This window comes from Eriocheir sinensis, chromosome 2 (genome assembly GCF_024679095.1).
Source record: "Eriocheir sinensis breed Jianghai 21 chromosome 2, ASM2467909v1, whole genome shotgun sequence".
Lineage (NCBI taxonomy): Eukaryota > Metazoa > Arthropoda > Malacostraca > Decapoda > Varunidae > Eriocheir > Eriocheir sinensis.
The window spans coordinates 3,647,456-3,659,887 of NC_066510.1; the positions used below are offsets into that span (position 1 = coordinate 3,647,456).

Consider the following 12,432-nt stretch of genomic DNA (forward strand, 5'->3'; position numbering starts at 1 on the left):
TGTTGCCCTTGAGCCGACTTTTGTTGTTAATAAAAAGAAGAAAAAAAAGAGATCCTATTATGTTTGACAGGGTATGAGTAAAATAAAATGTATATGTTGACGCAATTAACAGTGCTTGGTCTCCCTTCTTTGCAGCCTCCTTAAGGGATGTCCCAAGCTGAAGCACGTGACGTGTCCGTACCAGCAATTCTCCACGTCCTTCGTCACCAAGGTGGATCAGATCATGAAGGGGCGGCCAGGCAAGGTTATGATAAGGGTGCAGGGCCCTAAGAACCTCATGCTGAGTACCCAGTATGACAGGAGCAAGATTGAGTTCCACCAAACATGTAAGTTTTGTGTCTTGTTTCAGAACTCCTCCCTCTTCAGAGCTTTTTACTTACTTACTTCTCATTTCTGTTCACCCTCATCATACCTTGTTGTACTCTGAGATGGCTTGTACTTGTGTTGAGGATGAAGGAAGATTTTTTTTTTGTTGAGAAGTTTGTGTGAGAGCAAGATTGAGAGAAGTGGCATCGTTAGCGTGGCCGAGTGTTTCAGAGATTGGCAGTTTGGGGACAATGTGTGGGAGTGCCGGAAGAAGAAGAATTCAAGACCTGCCGTGGCCACCCACTTGGGAGAAGCAACTCTGAGGGAAAAGGGCTTTGAAGATATAGATTTTTGTTCACATTTTTATTATTTTCTCCTGGAGTTGGGGTGAGGTTAGGGGAGGCTGTGGTTGAGTGATTAGCGTGCAAATATGGTGGCCAGGAGGACACAGGTTCGCGTCCCGCCCACCACTATGAACAAGCTAGTAATTTTTCAATCATCGCCAAGTGGCCCAAGACTACCCTCATGTTGTCCTGAAGACCATCTATTAACCCAGACTTTAGATTGTCTCTTAAAAAGAGGATCGAGGATGAGCTCCCAGAGGCAGCGTGAACCAATTAAGATGACAGCGCTGTAAACACTTGCCTGTGCCATAACTAGCTGGGGCTGACCACCAGACCCCACCTAGAAAACCTACCGGCACCATAAGCCAAACAAAAAAAAGATACGTGTGGCGCCGGTAGGGTTTCTTGGTGGGTCCTGATGGCCAGCCCCAGCCCATCGTGGCACAGGCAAGTTTTATAGAGGTGTCATCTTGTTGCACCGACCCAATGATTACTAGTCTATTTTTCTCTTTTTCCCTCTAATTCATCTTTTCTCACTTGTATATATTTTTTCCTCTGATTTGTCTTTTTCCTGTTTACTGTATTTGATGGCTTATAAGACACGCCCCCAATTTCAGCAGGCATTTAAAAAAATACGTAATAAACGGGTTTGAACCACGAGTGACGGGTGAAGATTTTTTGCTGACATTCGCAGACCTCCCCATCATCAGGTCATCATTAAAGTTTCACATGTATTCAGATCCTTATCAAATCCCAATACTTTACATTTAAAACCCTTAATATTCCCATAAAATGAATTGCAGGACTCAGGGGCTTAAGGATACAGAATGATTAACCTTTGACCTTCTATCGTCTCTGAATGAGGTACAAGGAATTTGGTGTCAATTAATGTCTCAAAAACTCATTTTTCTACTTGGCAACTCGACACAACCTCCCAAACAACTATCTCTTACTCTTCAATAACGCTCATTTGTCCCCTTCTTCTACATTAAAAACATTCTCAGTTTGTCCTCAACTCAAAATCTTGAGGTTAGTTGTTCAGTATCATCTCAAGCAGTTTTTTGCGCCCCCACACACACACACACACATGCTATCCATTTACAAGGGTCTACCCTGATATGGAGCATTCCTCTCATGTGTGAGAGGGCGGGGGTGGCTCAACACACACAGCCATTTTGGACAAAGTAGAGTGAAAGGCTTTTTGTCTCATCAACTCTCCTTCTCTTTATATCTTATTCTTAGTGACTGCTTCTTAGTAGCTGCTTCTTTAAACATGCTAACTGCAGCCCCTCTGCTCATGACTCTCTCTGCTATCTCATTCCTATGCTCTACAAATCCCTTATGCAAGAGTCAATAAGCATCTTCATTCTTTCATCTCTTTTGCTGGTAAATTCTGAATCAGTCTTCCTCTCGTTGAATTTCCTCCTGACGCCTGTAGCGCCAGTAGGCTTTCTTCAGGGGCCAGGTGATCGGCCCAAGCCTGTTATGGTGCAGGCAATTTTTATAGTGCCGCCAGTTATGGTTGGCTCATGCTGCCCCCTGGAACTCATTCTTGATTCACTTGCATGCTTTCTTCTAGAGTCCGGGTTGATGGGCGGTCTTCTGGTCAGCATGTGGGTAGTCTTAGGCCACTCAGCGGTGACTGAAAAATCCCAGGTGGTAGCGTACGTGGGGATTCGAACTGACATTGTCCATGGCGCGGTGAATGTGCGATCCACACGGTAACCACTTAGCTCAAGGCACCTCCAGCCGAAACTGACCCTCTCTCTTTGCCCATTCATACTGACTTTTCTTTATTTCAGCTCAAACTGCTTAACCTTTTCTTTTTTACCTTTGAGCTGCTTCCATTTCCGTAAAAGAGGTTACTGTTATAAATATCTACACGTTTTTGCATTAACAATACTCCTCTCTTTACAGGTACTCTCACATACCTGCCTACACCCTTACAAATCTGAGTGTGGTGAGTATTAAGTGTTCACTGTACGGCTTTTAGATAATTATTTAATACTAATCAATCTAACAATCAGTAAGGGCATACGTCAGGTGTGGTGCGGCGTCTCACCCACCCTATGATGAGTACCCCGGAGGTCCCTCCAAGCAAGTCTCAGTGCAGGTCCCTTCCCATTTTAACCCGTCCGCTGCAATTGGCACGGATTTGGCTTTCACTGGTAGCCTGGTAACAAACATTCCCAGGTTTTTCTCTGCCTCTGTGGTGAATAGTGGAGTGTTTCCCTTGTGGTACTGGTGCATGACTTTACATTTTTCTTCATTGAATTGTAGCAGCCACTTTTTGTTCCATTCCTATAGCTTGGTGATGTCTTCTTGCAGGAAATCCACAGTCAAGGGGTTAAGTACCTCATGGCGGGATCTATTGACTTGCCCAATCCATCAATTGAGTGTGTGTCTATCCATGATTCTCTCTTTCAGAAACAACCTGGTGATCAGGGTCAACCTTTAGGTAGCATACCACATGTCTGTATATCCAGCAGTTGCATTTACAGACCACATAAAATTATGCAGATGATATACTTTAAATATTTAGTCTCATGGAGTAATTGATGATTTAACACAGTCATTCCAGTGATATCCCATGATTTTACATTGGCACTTACTACCAAAGGCATTAATCTGCCTCCTCAGATCACTTTTATGTGTCCATGTCTCGCAGCCATATAGTAAAACAGTGAGTAAAAAGCATCATTGAGACCTGTATCTTTGGCCTTTTGCACAGGTATCGACAGTGTTATTCTCTCTTCCTGAGCAAGTCCATAACATAATCGGCAAAGCCAATCTGTTGCAAAACTCTAACAAGACCCGGCGTTGCTCTGCATTGTTACCTAGGTATGTGAAATTATCCAAGATCTTAATGTCCTCGTTAAACATCCTGACCTCTTCCTAACCTCTAATCCTTTAGCTTATTCGATCAAACTGTTCTCTCAGTTGAGCTCCTCTGATCACAACTTTATTTCCACATTCTGTCCTATCACTCCTGTACAGCCTCTAGACCCACCAAAGAGGCGGTGCTTATGAAATTATGCTTCAGCTCGGTGGGATGACCTGAGGATTTCCCATGGAATGATTATTAACACTAGGTTGAGGACCCCTCTCTGCATTATGGAGGTAATTGTATGTAGCATGGAGGTACACATTCTCTACACATTCTCTTCTTCTCACGCTAAAATGCCCTGGTTCAGTCATGCTATCGGAGATAGAGGCAGCTCACAAAAGGTGCCTGATCAGTCTTGACGACTGCCTCAGTGCTCCCTTTCGCTCTTCCCCTTGCGATCCCACAGTCTCTCCTCGACGTCCGCTCAGTATCTGGTGACCACTTCTAAACTTCTCTCAGACCATGTGCGGATCTTTCACATGAACACCCAAGACCTTGTGTACTCAAGAGTCATGGTTGTCATGGCCCAGGCAATCGTTTCTAGACTTTGAGACCATGCGCGATCCTCTCCCATCAATGCCTAAGACTTTTTATATTCCAGACTCTTCAGAATCTTGGGTTGTCATGGCCCAGAGTTTGTACAGTGTCAAAGGGGCCATCAAGACTGTCTGCGACTCTCGTCCTATTGGTCTGCAGAGTCGTGGTTGTCGTAGACGTGGCGCCATTTCAAAAATGACCATGGAGACTCGTCTTGAGACTAATTACTAGTATGTCACTGACGTGCTGCCTACTAGTTTGCTGAGGGTCCATGGCAGGCGACAGTTGTTGGCAATCATACTAGTTGACACAGACACCAAAAAAATAAATAAAAAGATCTCCCCGTCATCCCCTCCCCCCATCCCCTGCCCCCTTTTTGGGGTGTGGGAGCCGACTTGTCAAATCCAAAAGTCGCTGAGTTGTTGTGGCCCAGAGTTGACACAGTGTGAAGGGGACCTAGAGGACAATGGCATAGCTTTTGAAGTATTGTAATTATCATTATTTTTGTTAGTACAGTCGTCCCTCAAATAGTACGGTTTCGGTTTTATACGGATTGTCATAGAAGATTTTTTTAGGATTTTTAAATTTCCCGCTCATCGCACCAAGTAGCCATGGCATAAGTGGCAACACTGTTCTACCAGACTTCCTCCCATGCACATCCCCTCAGTCCATGTGTGTGCACAACATCAGGAACATTGTTTTGCCAAATTGAAACCTATGCGCTTTCCCTAAGTCTGTGTGTGTGCACAACCTCAGCTATGCTTCTCCATTACCACATAACATGAACATGGGACCCAAGAGACAAGCCAAAACACCTGCTGAATGCACCCCAAAGCGTTAAAGAAAGGTATTCACCTTGTAGAAGAATTCAGATTTAGAAGAAGTTATATTTTGGTACGAGTTACGTTGCAGTAGGGAGATTTTACCACGTGAATCCGGGTCCCACCTGGCTCAGCTTCTACTCACCGGGCAAAGTTGCCAGTTATGCATTTTCTGCTGTAGTGTTACCATGCTGGGCAACGGAGCCATCCTGGGAGTGCTGCCCTCCACATTGTCAGTGAGTGAGCCATGTCATACACTCACACTATCTCTAACTTTCTACCACAGTCTCGATTGCTCTCTAATTCATACTTGTGTTATGCCGGACGTGTTACTTGGGTTCCGTGTCACCGCCAGGAGACTCCGTGGGAGGGAGATATGTAAACACTTTGCACAGCTTCTGTAGTTTAATATTCTTCCTTAGTAGTACACTTCACTCTGATTCTTCACTTACCACTAGCTTGCTATGACTGGGGCTGCTCTCTCTCGCCCTCTTCTCCTATATATATCCAGAACAGTACAGTCTAGAATGTTACAGTATATTTTGGATCATACAAGAACATGTAGCAAAAATATATGCGAGTTGGCAACACTTCCCGCCTGGCGTCTGGCCGCGCCGCGGACGGCTCGCTTTGCTCCCCGCCCCCCTGCTCGCTTCTCCCGGAGCCTTCTAGAGGCCTATGGTCGCCGGGGGAAGCTTCCAGCACAACACTTGAAATAAGATACGAAACATTAATTGTGGAGATTGACTCCGCGCCTCCAAAATACGACATTACACCTCCATATTATATAGTTAAGGGATACATATTTGAATTACTACAACCAAATTTTAAATATCCTGACCTCTAACGGAGGGGGGGGGGCTTCGCCCCCGTCGACCCCCCCCAGCGTGGTAACACTACACTGTGACTGCAACAGAAAATGCATAACTGGCAACTTGGGCCCGTGGGTAACAGCTGAGCATGGCAGGACTCGGATTCTGTAGGGATGGCCAGGAGTGTTTCTAGGGGGAGCATTAATTTTATTCGGATTTTCAAATAGTACGGGGATCCTGGGTCCCTAACCCCCGTACTATTTGAGGGACGACTGTATTGTTATTATTATATAGAAATCTCATGACAGGTAATAGTAACTCCATTTTCTCATATATTGTTGATTTCTTTGCAGATCCATGACCATCTCTTTGAGGCAGCAGTGAAGAATTTGCCAGGCTCAGAACTCTCCTGAAGTGTGTGTATGTGTGCATATAGTATAGATTTTTTGGGGGAGGGGGGGAGGCAGTAATACCAAAGCTATTTTTGTATGTAGGCTGTATACTCCTTTTTCTCAGATTGCTGATAAATATTCACAAATTGGATTGCTTTTTAATGAGTGATCTGGAGATGTTCATACATCTTGACATCCCCCTTCACCCCAACACTAGGAAGCTAGGAAGGCTCGACATCCCCCTTCACCCCAACACTAGGAAGGCAAGTGTTTGTGTCTCCGTGAGGTCGCCGGCTTCCTGCTCCCAGCATATTATGCTCTGCCCTCAAGTGACTGCTGGTTGTTGTGTGAGATGAACCACCTTGGGTGGACGCCTGCTGCTACCAGGAGCGTGGGCAGGTCAAAGGTGATGATGTTTAAGGCTAGGAGTTGTGGGTGGAGGAAAACAGTTTGGGAGTGGAACCCAAGTCGCACATGGGATGCCTGATGCCTTAATGTTTTTAATAATTTCACTGAAAGCGACACTGATACACTCTAAGCAGGTACTCAGCAAATATTGTATTGCAAATATAATTTTTTAAAAGCCCATTTTTGGTTGATTTTGCAGGGCTTTCATGCAAGAACTACTTCTGATGAAGATAAGCTTCCACACAGCATTTATTTTTTCTCATTTACCAATAAACAAAACGAGAATGATCAGCTACCGTATTTGACGGCTCATAAGACCCCCCCCACAAAAAAAAAAAAAATGGGCAGGCATTTGAAAAAATAAAATGATAAACATCTTTTAACTGTGTCTCATCATCATCATTTCGTTTAACGTCCGTTTTCACGAGTGGTTGGACAGTTTATGGCTCGTTAATTGAGCCATTTTCAGTTTTTAGTGCAAGACTTTTAGGGTGCATGCCCTTGCACACCCAACCACCTATTATAAGTGGTATCCCTAGCCTTTGCCTGAACAAAAAAGGCAAACCCTACTGGGCAGCAGAGGGCTATGAAGACACTGTTATAAATATGTGTAAGGTGAAGATTTTTCGCCTTACATTCGTAGCCCTCCCCTCTATCAGGTAATTTTTAAAATTTCTTTTGTATTCAAATCCTTATTAAATCCCAATATTTTACATTTAAAACATTTTCCCATTCAAGTGTTGACTTTCTTTATAATATATAGGAACAAATGCAAACCACTAAGTGATCTTTAATTGTTTTTATTGACTAAATTGAAAAACATGTCTTGGTAAAAGGAGTTTCCTATTTATATATATATATATATATATATATATATATATATATATATATATATATATATATATATATATATATATATATATATATATATATATATATATATATATATATATATATATATATATATATATATACTCATACATACAAATACTCAGTACATAAACACAAACATATTTCATACATCTGTAAAAAATTTAAATTGGTATGTGAGTGAAATTCAGCATTAGATATTATACAAAAATTATTGTATACATGCAATACAAAAAAAAAAAAAATATCCAATTCGGTAAATATTATATATATACCCACTTGAGTGAGCAGTGTGTACAGATCATATCAGAAGGGGATGATTATGTCCATGAAATACAACATATGTATTATAATATTTCCCCATACGTATGAACATCATAAATACAAAGTTAAGTATGCCATAAACGAAAAACAGAGCATATACATAGAAATATAATCACATTTTCAATATCACAACATGTTCTTTATAACATAACTGCATATAATTTTGTAGTGATTAGACTCCTTCCCTTGTAAAAAAAAATATTGTACATTATTATTTGTATGGTGAGGTCCACCTGTCATTATACTTCATATTTTTATTAAGAAAGAGAATCATATTGATGTTTGTGACCTTCAAACAGCTGCATCTCGTGACACGAGTTTTCCTGCTTTTGAAAAAAAGTGTCTCTGACGGAATTGACGATGCTGGTATGCAAAGAAACCTTCTAGCAAGGTCACTGAGCTTAGGAAAAAGTGCAGCATGCTCTTTCCACCATGCAAGTGGGGCAATATGGGCCTCTTTGAAATACCTCCTAAACTCAATATGTGGCCCTGTAGAGGGTGAGGAAGATTCCTATAGTTTTCTTAGCTTTGGCATCAAAGATGTTTCAGTACGCACTGTATGCCGTTCTTCTTGGCTTTTGTGCCAGGACTTGGTTTGATGGAAGCATAGTGTTTGATGTACTGGGACCCCCCTCACTTGATTCTGTGTGCATCAACTTTATGAAGCTATCTTCTATATATTTAACATTGTCGGGGCTTGCAAAATGTATCTTTTTGAAGTGTGGATCTAAGAGGGTGGCAGCTCCCGTGCAGAGAAATCTTTCAATAACAGAAAATCTGTGACATTTTATTTTTTAGTTCTCTTCCTAGAGATGACTAGTACAGCTGTTGAGCCAGTCACTTCACCGTCTTCGCTTGAGTTCATGTACGCTTGCATGCCTCTACAATGGGTATGACATTGGAAAGATAAGTAACCTATTCAGCTCGAGCACTACTACAGCATTTTGCATCAGCTCAAGTTCTTGTTTGCTGATGCACAGATTTTGTTTGCCCAGCAGGCACTGCTCAGCGAAGCGTTTAAACATATACAGTACCCTCTCAAGTTTCGCGCTATCCGAGTTTCGCGATCCACGAGTTTCACGGTTAGTCCTAAATTCTTACCATCCCGACTTTCGCGTATTATCACCCCGATTTTCGCGCTGCTTTGACACGTACGCTACCTTTAAAGGTAGTATCACACTGGACGTTTTCCTCCAAACATTGTGGCTATGGCAAGAGAGAGAGAGAGAGAGAACGGTCGTTTTGAAGCCGCAGTTGAAGGCGGTTGGCTGACAGTTCTGAAAACACGCTTGTGATTCGCTGGGAGTCCGATGGCGTCATCACTGACGCTCACCTTATCAGCGGCTTCACTGCCGTAAGTCGGTGTCACAATGGCCGTTTTCGTCCAACTGTTGAGGTACGGGCAACGCCCTTACGCCCAACCGGGAGAGAGTTCACGGTTATCCGTAAGCTGGTGTCACACAGACTGACACAGTGCTTTTTTCTTCCCACCGCGTTGGCGCCACCTAGGACAACTGTCAACTCCAACTTTTCCTGGTGTGCGTCACACACGGCCAAGGTCGATTTCCTGTATCCACATCCACAACTTAAACAAAGGACTTGCCCTGTATCGATCAACATGGCGTCGTCTGCTAATGTAAGGGAGGTCGCAGCTTGTGCTGCCATTACCTAAGTTATGGACTTGTTGCTGCAGTTAAATGGAAGGAAAAAACAGTTGTGCCTGTAGTTCCTCCATGCCAGTTCTCATTGTCACTACTTCGCGTGCGCGGCCAACCCACCTATCTTGACTCAACCACATAAACACATGGATCGAATAACAACAAACACACACGCACACACCAGACTCATTAGGAACCATGGCAGATTTTTCTGACAAACTGGAACGACTTCACCATTTCTTGAGTGTGTTAGAACGTATTTGGTGAGTGACTCACACCAAACCTAGCTCTTGGCAAGAAGAGAGCAGTCGTCTTTAACATTGCTCTCTTCTTGCCATTGGGTATGTTTGGTTTGTGTGAACCACTCACCAAATAAGTTCTAACACACTAGGAAATGGCGAAGCCATTTTTGTTTGTGAGAAACATCTGCTACGGTTCATGATGAGTCTGGTGTGTGTGTGTGTGTGTGTTCGTTGTTACTCGATCCACGTGTTTATGTGGTTGGAGTCAAGATGGGTGGGTTGGCTGCTCATGCGCAATGGTGACAATGAGAACTGGCACGGAGGAACCACAGACACACCACACCCACAACAGCTTCTTCCTTCCATTTAACTGCAGCAACAAGTCCGTAATTTGGGTAATGGCAGTACAAGCCGCGGCAGCCCTTACTTTAGCAGACGACGCCATGTTGATACAGGGCAAGTGCTTTGTTTACGTTGTGGATGTGGATACGGGCAACCGACCTTGGGCGTGTGTGACGCACACCCGGAAAAGTTGGATTTGCTGGTTGCCAAAGCTACCGCCAACTCGGTGGAAAGAAAAAGGCCCGGTGTGACACCAGCAGGTTACGGACAACTGACAACTTGCTCCTGGATGGGCACAAGGACGTTGCCAGTAGCCACAACGGTTAGAGGAAAACGGACTGTGTGACACTGACCCAAGGCAGCGAGGCCGCTGACCGGGAGAACGCCGGCGATGACGTCATCGGACTCCCAGAGAATCACAAGCGTGTTTTCAGAGGTCAGCCAATCGTAAGGCGTCATCTGTGGCTTTAAAACGACCCATTCTCTCTTCCTGTTTTCTTCCTTTTTCCAAGGTACATATTTTGAAATAACAAGGGAGTAAAGGTGGAAAAAAAGTGAGAGCTCCGGGGGGCAGCATGAGCCAATTATAATAGCGCCATTATAAACAGTTGCCTGTGCCATGACGGGCTCGGGGCCGACCATCAGGCCCAGATGGATAGTCTACTGGCGCCATAGCCCACATGTAAAAAACAAAAAAAATATCCATGGGTCGGAACAGATCAGCGCTTTTTCAGTGTTTTCAATACCTCGAGTTTCGCAGTCATCGAGTTTAGCGCGAAACTCGAGAGGGTACTGTAGAATATCGAGTCCCACCTTGTTTCAACTTCCTGTATCAGCTTTACTGGCTGATTGTTTTGCTCCTGAAGGTGGCGTAGCTTATTAGCAGCTGTCACACTCTGATGGATATAGACCACACGCCTTACCTTTTCTTTCACATGTTTGATTCCTCTGTATTCTTTAGGGAATCTTGCACAACTAAATTGAGAGTGTGCGCAAAGCATGGATAATGGCGCAGCTTCATTACGTTATCTATTGCTGCGACCATATTAGAAGCATTGTCAGTCACGACTGTCACGACTTTGTGCAGAATCTTCCACTTATTGCAGATGTGTGTCACCTCTTCTGCAATGTTCTCTTTTGTGTGATTTTTAGTCATGCACGATGTTTACAGGACCACAGACTTAAGAATCCATTCCTTGGAAATGAAATGTGCAGTCACTGTAATGAACCCCATGGTTTGTCTGGAGGTCCATATGTCTGTGGTTAGAGCGATGTGCTTTGTGATTTGTCCAATTCCTTTTGCACTTTCTCCGCTTCCAGGTCGTAAAGGTGCGGAAGACGCGTCCTAGTCAACTCTCTGCGACTAGGTAATTCATAGCGTGGATTCATGCTGTGTGAATATTGTTTAAATCCTTCATCTTCTACAATTGATAGTGGCTGTAGATCTTTAGCTATCATTTTCATGAGAAGATGGTCAAGCTCCTTTGTTTTACTTGTCTTTTTTTTGTACGCTTGTGCTCTATTGATTGTCTCAAGCAAGGTGGGTTGGACTGTGGAAGAGGCTGCTTGAGCTACTTTGGCTGTTGGTTCGTGCTCAGCTTCAGCGTCTTCTCTTAATTCTTCACACTCCAAGGGATGCTTGGTACGTATGTGTTTAATCATAGAAGACGTACTGCTGCTGTATTTAAGGGTATCCTTACATAACAAGCAAACGACACTGTCAGCGTCAATTTTATCCATGTAGTTCCACACTGGAGCCTTCCTGCCTCTTTTGGTCGCCATACTCTTAGCGTATTAGGTTATGAAATGGAAAATTATTGAAAGTGAATTTGAGTGAAACCAAATAGCGTGTTAAAGCAGGCGAAATCAGAGAAGTTCTTTCACAGATGTCACTATTCCTTCCAAAGAGACTATACACTAAGGGATAGTGGTATGTAGTAATTCCTCGGGCATGCGGAAGTAGCGCCATCTATTGGGGCCCACCAAAAACGTCACTTTTCAGGAGTAGCTTTACTATTTTTTAAGTATCTGCCACAGCCCCCTATCCAGCCTTTACTTGTTCTTTTCATTATATATATATATATATATATATATATATATATATATATATATATATATATATATATATATATATATATATATATATATATATATGTGTGTGTGTGTGTGTGTGTGTAGCAAACATATCCAGTGCTTTAAATACAAGCAAAGCTTACAACATTCTATGCATGCTAGATTACTATAATGCCTTTGCAACTGTGGTAACCCGGATGTCACACTGGTCCTGTGTCCTAGGGTAATGGGTTCCCCAACACCACAGGCTCAAGGGCCAATGTTACGGAGATGAGCACTAAGGCCACACGCTGCTACAGCGTATGCCCCCAACCATACCTTTACCTTTTGCAACATGCTCTTAGCTGAGTAATAATATCATACTAACTGTACAAGTGCCAGATGATGGCAAGCATTGCATACTGTTTGACAGGGCA

At 43.3% G+C, this 12,432-nt stretch overlaps 1 protein-coding gene across 7 annotated transcripts in view; it reads left to right on the top strand.

Moving 5' to 3' along the window:
* The window catches only part of LOC126998657 (F-box/LRR-repeat protein 7-like), a 72,322-nt gene extending 66,074 nt beyond the window's left edge, over positions 1-6,248 (top strand). For 6 of the 7 annotated variants that reach the window (XM_050860639.1, XM_050860646.1, XM_050860656.1 and 3 more), the window contains 3 exons: positions 136-326; positions 2,568-2,610; positions 6,061-6,248. In XM_050860639.1, coding sequence (XP_050716596.1) covers positions 136-326; positions 2,568-2,605 — 229 coding nt within the window. In that variant the 3' untranslated portion in view covers positions 2,606-2,610; positions 6,061-6,248. Of the gene's footprint in view, positions 1-135; positions 327-2,567; positions 2,611-3,381; positions 3,492-6,060 lie in introns of all 7 variants that reach the window. The other variant, XR_007752960.1, reaches the window with a different exon arrangement.
* The last annotated feature ends 6,184 nt before the right edge of the window (positions 6,249-12,432 follow it).